We start from the raw sequence: 20,871 nt of genomic DNA, 5'->3' as shown, positions 1-20,871 counted from the left end.
CTGGTGGTTAGGGCTTCAACTGAAATACGAATTTGGGGGGATATAGGTCAGCCATACCAGAGACTGAGCTCCTCGTTTTGTGTTTAAACGGTCACTATTCCTGTAGGTGTTGACTAGAGATGAGGATGTTCCCAGTCTTTTATTCACTAGGAACGTAGATGTGACTCTCACTGCAGATGGTGTGAATGATTTGAGGGGCACAGTTGGAGGCCTCAAGTTAAGCCTCAGGAGATGGCACCTTCCAGGTTCTCATTCAGAGCCCAGGCTGGCCTCGTCGCCAACCCCCTATGGTCCGCGTGTCTTCTGGAAGGAGGTGGAGTCTCTCTTCACCAACCATGAGACCTACGAACAGCTTCCTAATAACTGAACTCGTCTTACCTCACACACCCAGCCCCTGACACGACGACGCTCTCTCTGAGATCCTCTGTAGGAGAGAATGTACTCTGCTCTAGATGGGCCATTTTGTCCACAGAGATTTTCCACAGATTAATGTTTATCTATAAGCAATCACCTTTTATCTTACTCCATATGTGCTTTCGTATGCATTTTGTTCTTACCTCCCAAATTTGGGAAAGAGGGACTGCTTTCTGCCAAAGGATCTGGTATTGCCAGATGTAGGGAGAATATAGAGACCATTAGGCCTCTGGCTCTCGGCTCTTTAACCATGGATTAAAAAAAAAAATGTTTAATAAAATGAGCTACAGTATGATTCCCCTAAGTAGTATGGGTTCCCCCGAGCAGCAGTTGTCAACCTCAGCACTACAGACATGTGGGGCTGGATACTTGCTGTGAGGACGGCCCTGTATCCGGGAAGGTTTAGAAGCACTCCTGGCCCCTACGCCCTGGACGCCAGCAGTGATATCTGCCACCCCGAGTTGTGACAAGCACAAATGTCTCCACACATTGCCTAGTGTCCCCTAGGAGAGAAACAACATTGTCCTGGGTGAGCAGCGCTGTGCTTTCACATTATAAAGACGTTTTCGATCTAACTTGTCTGGAATATATCTACTTTCAAAATAAATGATTATCTGTCCTGTCAGTTTTGACTCAAAACCTGTGCACTTTGCTAACGTCCAAGATGGTTTGGAGGTTGCATTCCACTGCTCTGAAGTTCACATATATTTCAGTTTAATATCTCTGTTTCTTTGGCCACTCCTTAGCTATAAAAATGCCTCACACGTGTGATAGCTTATGGTAGGGGGCTAATAAATGTTATTTTCTTTTCCCCCTTTGTCTTTCTCTCCTCCCCATAGCAATTCCTCAGATTGCAACAGATTTTCCAGCCTAGTGGTAATTCTGTAATTCTTGCCTCTTGACTTTGAATTAATTACAGGTTCATAAGTCCTGGGGATTGACTTTGACTTTTCCTCACTCTTTTTATGAACCTTGGTAGTGTCACATTGACTTGGAAACCTGATTTCTCCCCCCCTTCCCCCCCCTCCACCTCCTCCTCCTTCTTCTTAGTTTTCAGAGTCCTGCTCAATATTAAGTGCGGGTTATGAAACAGTATGTTCGGTATGAACCCACTTTTGCCTGCACACTACGTACTAGAAACACACTAAGCTGCACGTGCAGAAAACACTCTGGAAGAGTGTATTCCAAAGTGTAATCTGTACCCTAAATGGGACTGTTAGTGATTCTATGTTTCTTCTTTTTACTCATTTATATTTCTAATTTTTTCCCGTTAAGTGTCTGTTGCCTGTATAATTAAAAAGGAAAAAAATGCTTCAAGAAGTCATTCTCAAGCTTCCTTGACACTTGTCCACGGGTGTTGTTATTGGTAACAAGAGTTTTGTTTGAAATGACACTTATTTTTAGAAGACACTGGGACTACTGAGTCACCCATCGTATTTTAGGGAAAAGGATGAAACAAGAAACCCCAAAAGAACAGGTGAAGATTTGCTAGGCAGATTTCTGTCTTGCACTGAAAGTTTTTTGGGTCAAGATATATGTATGTGCATGAGCTCAGATGGAATTTTCCTGAGCCGGGTGGCTGAATTTAGCAGTGAGCTAAGGCTTAGCGAGTCGTCTAGTGGAGAATGGCTAGCGTATCCTGGGACTTGGTATATTGAAAAGATGTTCTGTAAGCACACTGCGTTCCTGGAGCATGCTGGGCTTGTCTCTCTCCCAGTGGCTCAACAATACCAAGAACTTCCCAAAGCACCCAGAGTTTCCCAGAGCTGAGTTGGCTCATTAAGCAACAGCCCGTAGGGCCATAATGAATCATAACTCATGGACAGGCTTATGCTCAATTAAAACATGTCAATAATCAAAGTCATTTTCTCCCTGGTTACCATGTGCTTTTAGAAACGAAAGTTAGCTTTCCTCAGGGAAACACTATTTCGCTATTACACCCTCTCTCGTCATCCCATGCACAGCAAGGGGCTGTTATGAGTGGCTGGCTGCTCGTGATGGCAGAGTCTGGGAAAATGATGGGGCAGAAGGAGGTAAGCGGATGTAGCTGTTTAACTCGGAGCGCACAGTTAGATCAACAGTGTGTTTAGCACCAAGCTTGGTTGATTTAGAAGAAAGAGCACAGGCTTGGAAGATAGACAAACCATATTTTGAATCTGATTTCCATCTTATATTTCATATCAACTTCTCAGAGCCTCAGCTTCGTCACCTATAAAATAGGCACAAAGCTGATTTCCTCTTAGATTTGTTATGAAGATAAACCCGTGGGACGCATGTAAGTTACCGCCTGGTAATACAGCGGACGTTCAGTATTCCTTTCCCTCTGGTCAGTTTTCCGGTTTGTTGCTGTCAGTTGGCATAGACCAGGGTTTCACAGGCTTTTTCTCTAGTGAGACTGATAGTAAATATTTTAGGTTTTGTGTGCCAGGAGGCAAAATTGAGGATAGTATGTACACAATTATGTAACAAAGAGAAAACAAATTTCCACCAGTTTATTGATGAAATTCAAAATACAGTAATATTGGGGTAAAGTTTTTAGTATAGATCTACCAGTGAGAGGAAACAGATTCTTTTTCTGGGGAGACAACATTTCACTTAATTGGGGTTCAAAATTTGTGTTCCCTATCGTCAAATTGATCGCCAATGTCTATCTATACAAATAGTGGGACGCCAATGGTTATTCCTAATTTGCAAGCCATAAAAAAGCAGGTAGCAAGCTGAATTTGGTCCACAGGCCTTAGGTTGCCAATCCCTGGTATAGACCACTTATTAATAATGCCAATCTCTGCTTGTGCTCTGACCCAATCATTCACGATGAGGACATGATTTGAAACCATAACTGATACGTAAATAGCTATTAGAAGGCTATAATCTGGAAAGGAGGATGGAATGATTTAGTCTTTAAATAAACAGACTTTTGGAAGCTGACAGAATACTTAGTCTTTTGGATTACCTGATTCCTCAAAGTATACCACCTCTTGCGGCTGAAATCTGGACAAGCATAGGAAGAAATAATCAGGCCACACGAACTGACCACCTACACAGAGATCAAGCAGTGAATGATCATGGGAACAGTTACTCAAACAGGTTCTTTTTGCTTTCCATCAAATAAGAGCTGGGCATACCTGCTTTTAGTGAGGGTGTCGCTAAAGGAGGGATTAAAATTTGGCACCTAAGGTACCAGAGGGTCCCTTGTTGCTACTCTTTCACTGACTGAGATGGCCAATTAGTGCACAGATGTGAGTCCACAGCAGACAGAGGCGGATAAGCAGACAGTGCTTTACAGGCCCCGCCATATTGAGTTTGCAACAAGGGATCCTACTCCACCTGCCAGGGAGGCTTCTAGTAGCATAAATGACATGCCTTAAAGTAATTTTTGGTGTATGATGATGAGCGTGCGTTGACATAAAATCAAGTAAGATAGGTTACTAAGTGTGAGGCAATTCTAAAGCAAAAAGTACTTCAAGATTCCACCTGGAATCCTGGCATCCACAATGAGGAGGCATCGCAGGCACGTCACACTGTGGTGTAGTTGCTCTGGACCTCAGAGCAGTACCCGCATGGCGGGGATACAAGTCTGGGCAAACCGCAAAGGTGTGGAGGGGGTTCCCGGGCGCGGGGCTTTGATAAGGCTGCTGCGCCATTTCAGCAGATTTTACGGAGAAGCACAAGTGAGTAATTCTCAAGTGGGAAGAGGGAATCTAGATTTTGATGGGTGTGTTTTTAAAATCCCAGATTTGTATTTTCAGGGTGTTGATCATTTGGCAAGAGATTCACTTGAAGAGAGCAATGGGAGACACCCGGAGTACACAAACAAGCACCCCGACCTTATCAGATTCAGATTCACCTGGTGAAATTACCCATAAATGCTCTGATGGAAACAGGAACAAAAGAATATTCTGGGGCATATTCTTCACACAAAGGGAACACATTTTGGTGGAGAGCTAATATACAGTGGAAGTTATCCAATGGAATGGAAGGGTCCAAGGTGAGAATTAAGGTGAACCAACTTGACAAAACACCTCTGATAACACAATTGCCAACAGAGGAATGTATGTGTTTCTGAATGCGAGAGATAGATGTCGACGAGGGTTGATACACATAGAGCCACAAGGGTCCAAGGTCTATTAGAAAGGATCCAAGGGGGGGAGCTAGCCCTTTACTATTTGTGAGTGAGAAAAGCACATAATTTGAAATTTGCCAAAAGCTTGTGGGTATTACCAGGGACTGCCCATGCCGATGGTGATAAAGCTTTTTAGGGAAGTAATTTTAAAATTTAAGGTAGTTGAGAAAGTGCTTCCAACTTCATGTAATTAACTTCTTCTTGGAAAAATAGCTGTTTCTGAGGCAGAAATATTTTTAAATGTGTTGCTTTTAGCTGAGTGGTGATTTTCAGCCAAAGAGTATTCATTCCGCAAATGAGGTTTAGTGATGAGTTTAAAGAATATTTCTTCTCTGAGCTGATGCATACACATCTTTTCTCCATTTGTGTATCAGGAGAACATAGAGTAAATGCATTTTCTCTTGGCTTATGGTAGAAATTGGGGGTAAACTACACAATTTTCTTACGGAGAAATGTCAAAAAGAAAAACTAAAGTATACTTCCAAGCAAAATTTATTAGATGTCTATTCAAGAAAAACACAATGACCTTCGCTTATAAGAATTCAAAGTCAATAAGCTGAAAGCCAGGTATGAATATTTTTCCTTTTAAAATCAGATACAGAGAGTAGAAACAGTAATTTTTCTTAAATATGACAGGCAACAGATATTGAAATCTTTTCTCATCAATGGCATCAAAGATAAATATTCATTTATCAGCAAAGCTGCATGCAGTTGACTCAATTTCAAACCCAAAGCCTTTAAAATATAAAGCTGCTTGTGAATTTGACAGTAATCAAGGTAGTCTACTCAAAGATGTTTCTTTACCTTCTTTCTAATGAAATTCCTCTGTAATCAGTATTAATGTACATTTCAGTTTGGCTGCTCAGATCTTGTAAGTTCATAAACTTTTGCATAAATGCTATCTTACAGAATCGCGCAATCAAGGCGTGCTTGTGATCTGTGGGATATGTAAAGGATAATCTGTTGAAAGTGTTTTAGCTTAGTTTAAAGTGAAGGATAAAGACCAAATTAGGAAATTCCCATTTTCTCAACAACTAAATAGTCTGTACAAAAGAGCAAACATATGTACAAAATGCTAGGGTCTACGTACGTTGTGAAAAGATCAATCACTGTCCACAGAAGAAACGCCATAAAAAGTTTTATCTATAAGGTGCTCAAGATCCAAATATGAATAGTTCTTATGCAAAGTCATAAGAAATACAAAGCTAGTTCTCAAGGTATGTGTAATTCAGGCACTGTTGACCACATTAAATCTTTCAGGTCCCAAAACCAGTTTGTAAATGTCTACTTCAGGGCAGAAAATATAACCCGAATGATTTAACATTGCCTCTAAAAAGTGCCTAATGTATTCCGAGGAAATATTTTTACACACACCAGGAAAATCAGGCTCAACATATTCCTGTCCTCAAATGTAGCCAGGATTCTGAGTTCCATAGAAGAAAAATAATTATCATAGTAAAAATAATTGTATTGATCATAATCCTTGCTAAAACCAGCCTTCATACTTGTGATGCTTCTGAAGTACTCTATATCTATAAAATAATGTGTGGGATTCCTTTACATTTCCATAAAATGTACAACATACCATATGGATTGTCTGTTTTCACACAATCTCAAATGTATATGTGTGCACACAGTGAAATCTTACCTATGAATATTGCTTACAGATACTTTCAAGTGTCTACGTTAGGATAATTCTTTGCACCTCTCACTAACACTGTTTTTATTAAAATTTTATCAGATAAATAAAACACTAAGAGCTCATTGTTCATGATGCTGATTATTACATTTTAATATAAAATAGCAATGCAACTTTACAACACAATAGGTTTTGTTTTTGTTTTTGTTTTTGTTTTTTTTGTAGTCTAGCTAAACCTCTTATAGTCTCATGATTATTACCAAAGGCTCTTAATCACTTACGGTTTGCACTTCTAAAAAGTACAGAAGAGACTGCAGGAAAAGGCTCCTATTTGAAAACTCACATTCAATCAACAAAATCACACTCATTCGGATTAACTTTCCTACTCTTGCTTTAGATTTTTGTAATCACTGTGCGTATTACAATATATAAGTGCAGGCAAACGATAGCCGAAGTACAGTTTTCATGTCGTGTAAACCAGGACACTAGGCAAACTCGTGAAAGGAAAATACACTGCCAAGCTAAGGATGCGAAAATGCAAACGACAGCATTTAGTAATACACAATCTCTGGCTGCCTGAGGGGAGAATATCTTTCGAAGTGAACTAGAGAGTCTCCTTGAGACATTTCCTTTTTTTTTTTTTTTTTTTTTTTTTTGCCTCAAATACGTAACTCTTTCTAACTATAATGATTTTCTTTCTGATCTCATGTATCGACTTCTCAAAGTTTAGAGCAGACATCAGGGATATGCACTTTCATGCGGAAGCAAGTCTGCTAGCCTCCCCAGGGCGGGGCAGCAGGAAGTTCCTTTGCTGGTGGTCTGGTGGCAGATAGAGATGGTGACAGTGGGTGACTTCTACTGGAAACTGGAAGGCAGGACAGCGGGAGGAGGAGGCCTAAGGGTATCTTTCAGGCAAGATTATACAGATGTGGTGCTGAAATGCAGCGTAAAAAGGAGGGAGAGTGATTCACAGCCTCTTGACATAGTTTCCGGGAAAAGTACCAAAGAATTTGGTTCTTCTCGAGGTTCCTGAAAATAGAAGCAGCAAATGAAACGGACAGCAATGAAATAATCGGTTTATCTTTGCAGTCTTGAAAGCTCTTCATTTACAAGCCTTCACTAAGAGAGCAAGCCCAGCAGGGTTTGGGAAAGAGAGCAAACTCACTTGAAGGCATAGCAGACAAAGTGAGCGGTTTTATTTGGACTGCCTGCCGCCTTCACTGCCTCCTAAGGTTCGGCGCTGCGCTCCCAGCCCACAGCAGACTAAAGGGAAAAGCTCAGCCTCCCTGCCTGAAGGGAAAGACAATCCTGCCGAGGAGGTGGGTTTTTAAGTGTAATGGTATTAAGTATAAGGATACTCCATCACCAAGGCTGCTAGGCAAGAGTGAGGAAAGGAAAAAGCACCGGGGGAAGTGACGTTTTCGAGGACAATCTAAATAAAGACAAGGCTGGCAGTGTGATGGGATGGACTAGAAAAGTGCGACACGGTGTAACAATGGCCTGTCGGGGACTATCCAGTTTTGTGATGTCATAGAAGATCACGCTGAATGCCGCCTCATTCATTCACAAATAGCACTGCCAGAGTCCTTGATAAAACATAAAAATTTACAGTCACTAAAGAAAAAAAAAAGGCCAAGAACTATTTGTAGACAGCGGTTCATCATCAGGTACGACTGGCCATCATCATGATTGCCTTTGGTTTCAAATAACAGAATTCCTTTGAAACCGTTAATGAAGGTTGGTGTGCTGAATTCTTCCTTAGGATTTCTAGCGCGAATGGAGTGAAGAGAGGCTCTACGGTTTCATTTACGTTCTGGAAGTTCTTGTCTTGGTTTGATTGATTTTCTTTTCCCCTGTGTGGGTTAGCCATTTACTTTTGTTCTAAATGGGGGGATTAATATGAACAGAAGCAGAGGCTGGTGTCTGCTCGGTTCTTTTATTATTTTCCTCACTGATTACCTGTCTATAGAAAGCCCTCGTTTCCTCATCTTGTCTCCTCTATCCCCTGTGCCTTTATTTCCTTTTTTTTTACCTCTTTCCTGTGTGTCCCATTGTATGATTCTCTTATCTACAAAAGTTTTCTCAGAAAAGCTCTAGTCTTCTTTTAAGATGGTAAGAACGTGATTGCCTTTTAAGTGGTAAGAATGGAACTTCTCTCCACTTTTACCAAAAATTAACATAAAGGTGGATCATTGAACTTTCAGGGCACTTAACATCGGACCTAGTAGGTAGATGAACTGCTCGCTGCATCTTGGTTTTTCCAATTAGATCCTCACTGCGGACACCTAACCGCCCACCCGACAGAGTGATACTGTTTCTCGCTTAGGAAACACCGTCGTTATGGTTCTTAGACCTCAGTCTTTCCTGGTTGGTGCTATGGGAAGACATTTGCTTCTCTCAGTGGAAGTGGCACTAAAACTAGCAGAAAAATCACATACGGCCAAAGCAGTAGGTACTAAGCCATATTAAAAATGCAGGGCAGGGGCGCCTGGGTGGCTCAGTCGGTTAAGCGTCCGACTTCAGCTCAGGTCACGATCTCACGGTACGTGAGTTCGAGCCCCGCGTCGGGCTCTGGGCCGATGGCTCAGAGCCTGGAGCCTGCTTCCGATTCTGTGTCTCCCTCTCTCTCTGCCCCTCCCCTGTTCATGCTCTCTCTCTGTCTCAAAAATAAATAAACGTTAAAAAAAAAAAAAAAAAATTAAAAAAAAAAAAAAATGCAGGGCAATGTGTGAAAGATCCGAGGCATCGCAAGTGCCTTTGTCTATGGCAAGTGAGCAAATACGAGCAAGTTCTAAGGCGGCCAAAGGGGTGTGGAAGGAGGGTGTGGAAGGAAGTGTACACATACCCACAAACCATCCATCGTCACACTTCTCCATCACATCAATGACATCGCTTTCTCTGAGTTCCAGCTCATCTTCATTCCTAGGAGTATAGTTATACAGAGCCTGAAACCTTAAACAGGACAAATGGATGCGTTTAAAAACAAATCTTTACACCTTTGTGAAACTATAGAAAAGTATACAATAGTCATTTTACTTTCAACGTGTCTATTCTTATTAACATGTGAAATTGGTATAAATCTTTGGTAAGCGTGAAAAGTAAATAGAAATATTTAGATTTTCATGGGACTTAGACCACTCTGATAACATTTCAAGACTACAGTGAGGAGTATTTGTGGAAGGTTAGAGTATCCACAAGTTGGATTAAAACATTTTGACATTTCTAAATCAGACCTGGATTCCAACTGTCCACTCGTAGATATCATGAAGACATTAAATAAGAGTATAGAGTATAAAAGAAGTGATATGTGCATTATCCAGCAATGTAAAAATGAGAAAGGGTTACAGGTTTAGCTGACTATAATCAAAAGCAAATAATTGGGACTTCCAAGTTGAATTTTCAAGTGATTCTAAATTGAGATGTGCAAACTGTGTTAGTCATGTCTTCTAAATCGCTATGTGGGGATTACTGTAAAAGAAAAGGTTATTTTTTCCGCCAACAGGAATTCTTTACAGCCACTTAGTTTTATAGTTTGAATCAGTGTTCTATGAGGATTTAGAATTTGAAAATCTGATGTAATTCACCTCTGAAGTCAAGCAGGTGTATTCTATGCTCAGTGATTACTGAGCCAATATCAAAGAATAGATTATGGGTATAAGTTTCGTTTTAAAATAGGTCCTGGAGAAATTGTGTTTGATGTTGGAACTCTCCCTTGAAATAATTTTATGTAAAAAAGAATTACTGACAGAATGCTACCAGTTTCCTTTCTCTGCCTGAATTCTTTGAACGCCTTTATTTGGGTGACATTGATCAGTAAAATTGAATTTGTGGTTAACAAAATAGTATGTATTTTACTGCATATTAACATGGATTGGCATTTCGGAAAGTGAAGACACAAGTCCTAGCAGCTGAGCAGTTCAAGAAGCAATTGATATGCAATTAACATGAAAACTTTATATCACTATTAAAATATTACCAATAGAATGAGGGGGATTTTAAAAACTCAGTGAACTTTTGTTTTTGCTGCTTCTTATATCAGTTGTGTAATTCTGCCAATGCAAGAAAATAAAAACCACATTTCAGGGCACTTTGGATTTTTAAGGTCAACTTTAGAAAGCAGATAATATTGAATACTGCTGGAACAAGAATGATTTACATCTAATTACTTCATTCAGTCAGAAAATCACATTTTGGTGGAACAAAACTATTCTATCATTTGAACTCAAACAGCATGTCATAAATCAGGGACATGGCTCCGTTGGCTTTCCTCTCTGTCCATGAACTTTTTCAGATTGGGGGACCCAGATAAAGTTGGCTTGTGGTGGGGGTTAGCGATGGTGGTGGTTGTCTGGGAAAGAGCTGGTGAGATGTGATGCCTAACATCATCTCCTAGAATACATTATTTTCTCTGGCTGGTACCAAAGCCTGAAATCACAACATTAGAGCTGTCTTTCCCTGTTAATATGTTATCCTGCTAGGGAATCTTTTCTGCCACTTGTACTCTTTTGAAACTGGGCATCTGATGTCTTCTGTTGAAAAAGGATTCCGATTATGGAGAAGGACAGAGAAAGGTAGCCAGAATCCCAGAGCAGTGGTAAAAAAGACAGGGAGGTGTTGAAAACCAACATTGCTTAATTTCGATATTTGCACAGGGCCAGCTCTGATTAGAGGAGACCTATTATTTTGTTGTTTGCTTTAAAGATTTGATTTGGAGGCTGCTCTGGTAAAGGGACGCTATCTTTTCTATATTCATATGGGGAAAGTTGATTTCAACCTGGTCCCTTTGCCAGTGTCACATTTGAGGGAGAAAGTCATTCCTGGGCTGCTGATTCTATGGATATACATTGAAGCTCTCCCTTTGGGAAACACTGATTCTCTGATTGAGCTTTTGAGGCTTCAGCCTTCTTCCCTCGGGCACTTGTCCAAACTCTTATGGAGACAGGCCCATTTAAGGCCACCAAACCCCAGCTGCTTGAAGAATCTCAAGGTCCCAAGGGCTAAAAAAAACAAAATTGGCACAAACTCCTACTTCACTTTGGTATGACAAAAGCCAGTATGCACCTCAACATTTACTTACCATTCGGGTTTAATTAGACCACACACACATAAAAAAAAAAAAAAAAAAAAAAAAGGAAAAGGAAAAAAATTGGGAGTTTCATGGAAAACATAAACAAACCTTCCGGAAACCCCTCTGCCTCTGCTGGCTTTCAAAACCAGTGTTGCACGACAGGAAATGCAGCCGAATTACAATTAAAATGCTATTTTGAAAGATGTGTCGGTGAGATGAATGATGGTGGTGAGGTCAGGATGCTTCAAAAAGAAATTTGTCTTTTAAATAAAAAATGCTCAGCCAAGTTTGAAGCTGTCTCTATAACTTGGAATGTCTCCTGTAACACATTTTATTATAATTCTGAATTGCGGCAACATTATAACCTTAGGTACCTATTTTCATTCCAATCTATTTTTTAAATGAAAGAAATTAAGTGACACCCCATCATCCCACTCCTTGGGGTTGTAATCACATAGAAATTTAGTAATGTTTAGTAGATGTTTCTAAAGTCCACAGCAGGACCTTGAAAAAGTGCCTTCTCCCACCTGTGAACTCTGTGGTTTCCATAAATACCCAAATGACCACACTTGGAAGTATTAACTTTATATGGCATAAAACAGTATAACATAATATACCTATTAATGTGTAATCTCCTTAACAGCTGCTTAATACGATGTGCTGGTAACACAACAGATCTAAACAGGCCCGGAATTTATTTTTTGTGTTGTGCTCCTATCATTTGCTTAAATAAGGCAACAAACCAAAACTTTAGAATTACAAGTCATACTTGATTTCTTTTAGTTTTTTTCAGTTAAATGGAACTTGGAATGATTCTTACTTCCAGCGTGTTCTTTTCATAATCTTTCCCTAACAAGAAAACCTTTCTGGCTGGACTCGGTGACAGGCAGTCTCAGGTGAGAGATGGTTTCTGAAAAGCATGCTTTCAGCTCACTGCCAGGTCCCTGAGAAGCGAGGAGGGAGCCAGAGGTCAGGAAGGCCCCAGGCCACTTGCTCTACCCCAGGGGGGCAGGGCGTGCGCCGTGGGCTGGAGGCCCTGCTTGTGCTCAGGGGTACCTCACAAGGTTTAGTTCTGTCCGTGCTCCCATCCGTGCTCCTTCCCAGGGGTCTAGCCCCTGACTTACAGGCTAGGCAGTAGCCAGTGGGAAGTATGTCGCCGCTGAACATCTATTATGGGCAAAATGGAGCAGAAATGGATACACACGCAAAAGAGAATCTTAAAGACAATGTGTGACACCTTCGATTTGAGGTGACTTGTGGGTCAGAGAGGAGAGGGAATTTGTAAGCGGGAAAAGGCATTTAACTGAATGACAGTGACTGCCATTCCCGAAGACCTTTGTCAAAAGGTAACCTTGGAATTTTGTTACTAACGTATCACTTCTGGTCTACTTTGACATTCTTCTGGTCTTCAGATATGTGTACAACCACTGTTAGGACACTTCTGTGTCTTTACAGCCGTGGTTACTGGAATTTGCATGGTTGGTAGAACAAAGGGGGAGGCAGATTCGTAAATCTTAGGCATCACTGGAGCACCGTTAGGTTTTTCTGGTGTGTGAATCGAAGGCTGCTATGCAAAATGATTGGGTTTCTTTTTAAAATGAACTTCTGCTCTACGTTATGAAAGAGACTGATCACAGAGGCCTCATTTTAGTTACTTTGTCCTCTTTCACTTGCAAAGTCCTCTGTTTTGGTACACCAGTTGTCTATTTTGTGAGTCAAGGTTAGTCTTGAACTTAGAAGATAAGAAGAATACTTACGGTTCCCCCCCACCTTGAATGTTTTCATGAGTAAACACAGGACGCTGTGGCTGAAATGAAATGATTTTCAATGTAATCAGCGTTTAAACTGGTACTAAGTAAAAGATAATTTGGATAATGGCATGGTACTTTTCTTGACATTTAATATTTCCTGTTGTAAAAAACCAAGAGGAAGGAAAAAAAACCAAATAAAGGGTTTCTGCAGGATTAATAATCCAAATATTTTGAAGGGTGCTTTGAATTAAATGAAAATAACCAAGGTTCAAATATTTGGAATGTATCTAGAATCTAGTCTGTTCAAGCTTTAAGGAAAAGTCAGGGTTTAGTCCCATTGATTTTTCAAAGGCCAGGAATATGGCAAGAACATAGACACCAAATCACTAGAATGGGAAATCTGGACACCTTCATACAACCTTATTCTTCAGCGTTTTCTCAAACAAGCGGAAAATAAACCACATTTAGTCTAACGGCAAAGTATCCACATTCATTCTACTTTTCCTTCACAGACAACATTTTCACATACGGTACGGATGAAAATGTAGATAGGCAGACATCCCATGCTACATTTGAATTAACACTCTCTGTTCTCAATGTTGAGAGAACACATGCATTTTTAAAAAGAGAAAACAGAGAACTTTAACTAGAGGGTAACAAACAATATCCAGGTAACATGTAACATTTTACCTTAGAAGAGAAATATTGGTAGAAATTCCCAGTGCACTGAACTCTCAAAAGAGTTTCCTTTCTTTTTAAACTAAGCATCAAGACCAGTATCTGTAATAGATACTTATAATATTGGAAATGACAAACCTTAGCATCCCACATATCCACACAAATATTGCAACGAATGAAAGTTAACATGTTTGTCGAATATGTAAACTCAACGCAGTTTCTACCGACTACCTAAATGTTGCCATTTCAGGGAAAGAAAAATATTACAATTCATTCACAACACGGTTCAAAGACATCCTCTTCTAAATGATGGCTGCGTGCTAAAATGCGATAAGTAGGCGTTTGCATGACACTTATAAAAGTGACTTCTTGATGACCACTGAGTTAGATGGATCCATGTCCTTAGACATCAGGGCCAATTCGTGGGTCCCTGCATTATGAGTAGATTACCGACAGGCTGGGAATTTTACCCTACAAATTGTCCATAAAAATCCCACTGGTCCAAGAATGGATGGAGAACTCTGGGGTTCCTTTCAGCCTGTGAGTCTATAATTTGCTCCCCTTCCTCAATTCTGTATTCACTCCCCTCCCATCCAAGCTGTCTTTCTAGCATAGGAAGATGAGGCACTTAGAGCACCTGGGTGACTCAGTCAGTTGAGCGTCTGACTTCGGCTCAGGTCATGATCTCACAGGTTCATGAGTTTGAGCCCCACATCGGGCTTACTGCTGGCAGCTGTCAACACAGGGCCCGCTTCATATCCTCTGTCCCTCTCTCTTTGCCCCTTCCCCGCTTGTGCTCTCTCAAAAATAAATAACCATTAAAAAAAAAAAGGATACCAGGCACTTACATTACTAAAACTTTAAGCATTCAGTCTATTAATTGGAAGTGTTTACTTTTTAGAAATTTCACTCAGCAGTCTGTGCATGGAATATATAAACCTAAGACTACAGAGTGGATGGAAATGATTGGAAACGTGTATGGCTTCAGAATACAAAACTTCTATAAATCAATATAAAATTACTCACAATGTATTTATTATTAAAATGATAAAATACACTATTTTAAGAGAAGTCAAAACTAAACCATTTTCTAACCATTTTAAGGCCATTTAATTCAATATAAATATATTGAATGATTCTATAATTCTTATATATAAATAATACAAACATAAAAATATAAATAAGTAAATATTATATGTAAAATAAATATAAGCCATCCACAAGCCTATATCCTATTAAATTTCTTCAAATCCTCATCCAATCATATATATATAACTTTTATGCAGAAATAAAATACATATATATCAATTGCTATTAATATTTTCTGATAGTTGTCTAGTCTTCTTTTTCATTTTAAGCCACTGCAGAATAATATGCCCTCACGTTGGTGTAGATATATTTTTTTAGTTTTCCTAACCATTTCTCTTTTTTGTTTTCGAAGTTAAGGTTAGTCTAGCCTTTTTACACGTTCATAAGCAGCAATGCTATAAACATTTTTATACAAAGAATTATTTACTTTTTTTGGACATTCTTTAGAACACACTTCCAGGAGTAAAATTTCTGGCCAAAGATTATACATTCAAGCCACATGATATTGAAAATGCTCATGTTAATCGCTCAAAAAAATTGAAAAATGGAATTAAAAAAATCAAAATGCTGTATTTCAAAGCCCATTCGAGGACAGCTACTGTTGTCTCGCAAAAACATCATAGCACCAGTTACAGTGCAGAACAAAGTTATAAATAAGAAAATATCATCTGATGATCTTTTCTTATCTTCAGAGAAAATGTTTTGTAAAATGTATTTCATTGTGCTCTTTCTACATGTTTAAGTCATTCTAATATTTTTAAGTTGAGTAAAAGTTTTACTTTTCTATCATGGCATCCGGTGCTTGGTAAATCTGGGAGGTCGAATTTCATTGCTCTTCTCTGTTAAATGTGAATATGACTTAATTTTTTAATTTTTTTAAACGTTTATTCATTTTTGAGAGAGAGACATACACGCACAGAGTGCGAGGCGGGGAGGAACAGAGAGAGAGAGGGAGACACAGAATCTGAAGCAGTCTCTAGGCTCCGAGCTATCAGCACAGAGCCTGACATGGGGCTCGAACCCACGAACCATGAGATCAGGACCTAGGCTGAAGTCAGATTCTTAACCGACTGAGCCACCCAGGTGCCCCTAAATATGGCTTTAAAGATCAGATTGTTCATTGAAATAAAACAATCTACTTTTAAAGTCCATATGGGACCTTTTGTTGTCATCATTACAATTCTACTTTAATTCCTTTAATTCAACTCACACCATAAGTTATTTAAATGAATCATCCCTTTGGCAACTGGGAACATGGGGCTGTTGCCAGAAGTATGTGTCTCCCTTAATGCCACAGGTGTCTATGTCGCAAGGGGACTCACGTTCCTGGCTGAGCCAGCCAGTAATGTCCTTGTTTTTACCAATCCTTCGCAGTATGTCTTTTCTCTTCCTTTATAGCCTTTAATGAACCTCCCACCCCCTTTTCTGACTTACCAGGTCTCTATACTGTTCACATGCTCAGGCCAAGATTTATCGCAGCCTTTATTAGCAGTATTATCTTGGTGACTTCAGAACTTTTCTAAGTTTACCTTTAACAGGAATCATCTCCATGTGAATCTGGATAGTTAGGAACCAGTTTTGAGGAAATGTGACTAGCTACAGTATTTGAATTAATTTATTTAAACAATATTTGGTCCATAGAGGAACAAGTAGCATTAATAGGGCACATTCCTGTCTTCATGGTATTGGCACTGACTACCAATGTAGCCTTGGATATGTGCCTGAGCTTCCTTTTCTCTAAAACCAAAGAGTTGGTCGGGATGGTGAATAGAATCTTGTCCCCCCTCAGGGAATCCGTTCCCACAGACACACTTCCTCCGTTATGTATAGGTGCCCTCATCAACCTTAACCCTCTGTTGTCAGAGAGCTGTGCCAATTAATTCTCAAGTGTCCCAGTCATGTAAAAACAGTCATGGTGACAATTCAGCTTCATTTTTCAGATCAGTGAACCCAAACTCACAGATCATTTCTTAAATCACAAATAAGTAAAAAGAAGAAACAGAATTAAAATGTTGACTGGCGCTCATAGTAAAAGATGACCGTGATGGATTAGCTGGATCAGCATCTTTATTTTGTCTTTTAGGCGGGTGTTTATGTTCTATACGGATACTCAAGCCAATTATCTTCGGAGACTATCTTTTGCCTTTCCCCCGTCCTGGTGTTATAAGGCACAAACCTTGAGGAAAAGATCTGTAACGTATGTGCACTCTATTGCCACCGAATGGTGATTAGTGGAAGCAACACGCTAAAAGTTTCTGCCTTCGGACAGCTCTCTCACAAAGTTTCGTTCCTTCAGCCTGGATTCGTTTTGAAAGGCTACTTTAAAGACCACAGAACGCTGTGGAATAGATATTCATGTGTCTTTCTGACTACATACTTCCCTTCCTGTGTTTTAAATTCTTGAGAAAAGATCTCTGTGTAGCCACCCGTCTTTTAGGTCTGTGCTTGTTTCTGTTTTAACTCTGCTCATTACTCATAAGTTCTTAGCAGTGTTGTGAGCAATATAGAATATACACTTGTGACATTCAGAGAGTCCTACATGTGTCTTAAGAGTATAGTAAAATTGGAAAACCCAATGAAGCGCCATGTTGTTTTCATGGAATCCTCAATATTTAACTTTTTTCCTCGGCAATGTAGCCATCTTTTTTTTTTTTTTTTCCTCTCTCTCTCTTTTAGTGTAGCTATTTTTTTTTTTAAGTTATCAAAACAGATACAAATGGGACAAGTTTTAAGCACATGCTAATATTCAAAGCCAGAACCAACCTAACCATAAGGGAACTGGTCTGAAATATCCTAGAATCTCTGGTTTCAGTAAAACATCTACTTGCCTAGCTCAGATGGGGAGATGCAGTCTGTCCAGAAGCCATTTGTCTATCTGTGCTTCGGCAGAGGCATTTCTGGTAGCTCTATCTAGTATTTGGTGATTCTTGAGTGAGGATTGGCTGTTACTTTAAATACTAATGTGGAAGAATATTTGAAAGAGTTATAAGCACTTCTAGAGTTTTTCAGTCAATTTTTTTCCAGAAAATGTTAGGTGTAGTATTTGCCAACCAGAATTCTATGACATTCCCCTAATAAAAGTCCCATGTTTATGTTTATAGGATTATTTTTCCTTCTTAAATGATGGTATACAACTTTGGGTGAATCTAAAGAATATAGAAAATGTATGTTCCACACAAACACATGTACATAATGTATACATCTGGCAAAGAAAAAAAACTTGAGGTGACCCAAAACATAGCATCTCATTGACCCATGGGAAATTTATGGCTGGGCCACATTAATTGTGGAAAAATCTTTCTTTTTGTTTTGGCTCTAGAAGGCCCTTGTGTGAGTGAGTCTAAGAATCTCTTCAAATCAACATTCCTCTTTCTCTATGGCAACCCAAATCTCTACCTCAGAAACAAAGTGAGGTCTCATTATGCAAAGCAAAAAGCACAAAATTGGCATAAACACAGAGAGGTATCTACATTTTTTGAAAGTAGAAAAGGAAATCCTCTTTGCAATCAATTGGGCCCTTAAATATTTGCAAAGCATAGTCATGTAATAGACCAGGTGAGGTTAAACCAGGGTTTATCAAATAGAAATGGTGAAAAGACTGACTTTTGAGGAGATGGAAATCCCTACAAGCCTTGGCTGCCTTCCCCAGAACTGATAATACCATTTACAACCCGTTCATAGGAAAGCGCTTTCGATGTGATGTTACAGAACCAAAGAGTTACAGGGAAAAGTAATTTCACCTTTAAATTCAATCAAAGCTGTCAAGAGCCTGGGAGTATCTGGAGTCCAGGGCAGTAGCATTGGCTTAAAAAGCGTCATGGAGTGAATGTAGCACACATCACCAGAGCAACAGGGTATTTTGCAACAACAATCGTGAATTTAAAGGGAAAAACAAAACAAAACAAAAAACTGAAATAAACGGAATGCCACAGAAGCAAACATCACTGGAAGCGTGCGAGTTCAGTATATGATTGGTAGCAGCCTTATTCTTCGCACTAAAAACCGTGACTGGAAAACAGCGATTTACAGAGAACGTGGAAACCTGAGACGGACGTAGAAGACGACATACGCTACGCCCTCCTTTGTACCATGAGAATCTGGTCAGACCTTTTTGGATTTTGGAAAGCTTACACACACACACACACACACACACACACACACACACAAAAGGAAAACACATTGCTTAAAGACAGCAGAGGATTTTTGTGTTGATCTGATTTCATAGCTCATCATGGTTGGGGTCACTTTGTCTCAAGGGTACCTCTGGCCCTACTTTATGGGCAAAGCACAGCAATGACAATTAAGGAGGAGCCACCCACTGGGGGTGAATGGCCAGGGTGCCTGGCTCAAGGTGGGGCGTTCTGACCCTACCCTGTGGGAACCGCTGAGCCCTCTGACAGGTGAGCTGCAGTGTCTCCTAGACATCACTGGGCTACGCGGAGGCTTACCCAAGACAAATATCTTGCTTTTTAAGTCAGCCTGGAAAAGCCATAAGAGGTTAGTTAGTTCTTGTCTTCGGTTTACAGCCTTCAGGAGAAGCTTTCCTGTTTTGTTTTTTCATGCACACGCACGCAGCATGCCAAACTCTTGCATAGCAGCAGAGCGGGAAGGGTTCACCAGTCTGCAGACAGCTCTTCTGGCTGCCTGTAGGTTTCACACCACAGGCGTCAGGTGCCGCTTTCATACGGAACTCAACAGGCACAGCAGAGAAAGACTTACAGAGAGAAGCTGGCATAAAGAAGATGTTTGAGTGCGATATCAATGGCTAAGAACACATACAAGAATTTGTACGTCTTTAATAGAATGTTTAACAGTGGGATCCAAGACACCCTCAGATTGGACCTGTTTTTTGTTTGTTTTTTTTTTTTTTTGTGTGCACATTTGAGTAGATGCAAGGTAAAATAGAGGGAAATTTCACTCAACACCCATAAAGTTTCATAAAAAGTCTCAATTGCTTGTCGGGGCAAATTTTCTGACAAAACACATAGGAAGAAAACATGGCTTTTCTGGGGGAAAATGGTGAAATATAATTAAATACTGAGTATTGTCCTAACTCCACCTTGTGACTATTTTGGCGTTCTTCCAAAGTAAGATTTTTAATAGGACAGCGAATAAGCTAACCTTTCTTGTGCGTGAGTATGCTTTATTTTCTTTCCAGTAGTGGACAGGATCTACCACTTGTCCTTGACAAGTATTTGGGTCACTTATGGGAACTTCAGCAGGACTAAAGAAAGGACTTTTCAATAAAAACACGCTTTTCTAAACTCTCACTGAAGAAAGTTTTTATGATGACTGACCTCAAATCTGCAGTCTGTGGATACGAAACGCATTAAACATTTTTCTCTAAGGGGTTATGGCAGAGAATGCTTGATGTGCTCCAGTATCCATCCTTTTTTGTCTGTCCTCTGTACTAGAATCCTGATAGGCACATGGACCTTCTGAATAAAGTCTTCCTTGGATCTAAATGTGCTCATGTGATAAGTTCTGACAGACGGGATACACAATAGGAAGGGGCTGCGAGAGCTGGTGCAACCACTTTGGACCAGGCAGTGGAGGCTTCTCACTGGGGAGATGATGTGCAAAAATAAAATGGAAAATCCTGGGTTTTCTGATGATTCTGGAGCCACATACCAGCCCTGGATGCCCGACACTTAGGTACCAGAGAAATATACTTGTATGTTGTTTAAGCTGTTGTTATTTTGAGTTTTTTGGCACAGCAGCTGTCCCCATTTCGACTGATGTGGGGAGGGGTTCTACAAACATCAAGGCTCATAGAGGAAAAAGACATTTAGCTGTTAGAATGATGTGGAGAAACAGCTGGAAAGATCATTTGAACATATTAGGAAGAATCAGGGCTTAATTCCATGTTGGAAACCGTGCTCAAGGGGGTCACTCTCTGATGGGATGGCTTTAGAGTGAGGAGACTTCCCAATGGGCCCACAAAAATTGAGTTTCTTGGAAGAAGCCCAAAGAAGAGTCCTTCTATCTCTTCATAAAGAGTCCACATGCCATAAGTCTCTTAGATGGAATTGGAAGTTCGGCTTATAGGAGAACTGAGAATTACGATAATTTTTATTATGAAAAACCATTATTAAAAAAAAGATGTTCA

At 39.9% G+C, this 20,871-nt stretch overlaps 1 protein-coding gene across 47 annotated transcripts in view; it reads right to left on the bottom strand.

The window, feature by feature from the left end:
* Positions 1-5,011: 5,011 nt before the first annotated feature.
* The window catches only part of SORBS2 (sorbin and SH3 domain containing 2), a 183,700-nt gene continuing 167,840 nt past the window's right edge, over positions 5,012-20,871 (bottom strand). For 25 of the 47 annotated variants that reach the window (XM_078445303.2, XM_078445306.2, XM_078445307.2 and 22 more), the window contains 4 exons: positions 19,134-19,241; positions 13,002-13,051; positions 9,022-9,128; positions 5,012-7,205 (listed from right to left, as the gene is read on the bottom strand). In XM_078445303.2, coding sequence (XP_078301429.2) covers positions 7,144-7,205; positions 9,022-9,128; positions 13,002-13,051; positions 19,134-19,241 — 327 coding nt within the window. In that variant the 3' untranslated portion in view covers positions 5,012-7,143. The remainder of the gene's footprint in view (positions 7,206-9,021; positions 9,129-13,001; positions 13,052-19,133; positions 19,242-20,871) is intronic. The other 22 variants (XM_078445312.2, XM_078445325.2, XM_078445329.2 and 19 more) reach the window with 3 other exon arrangements.

This window comes from Panthera onca, chromosome B1 (genome assembly GCF_046562875.1).
Source record: "Panthera onca isolate mPanOnc1 chromosome B1, mPanOnc1 haplotype 2, whole genome shotgun sequence".
Lineage (NCBI taxonomy): Eukaryota > Metazoa > Chordata > Mammalia > Carnivora > Felidae > Panthera > Panthera onca.
The sequence above is the reverse complement of the archived record's forward strand: the minus strand, read 5'-3'. Positions and strand labels throughout refer to the sequence as shown.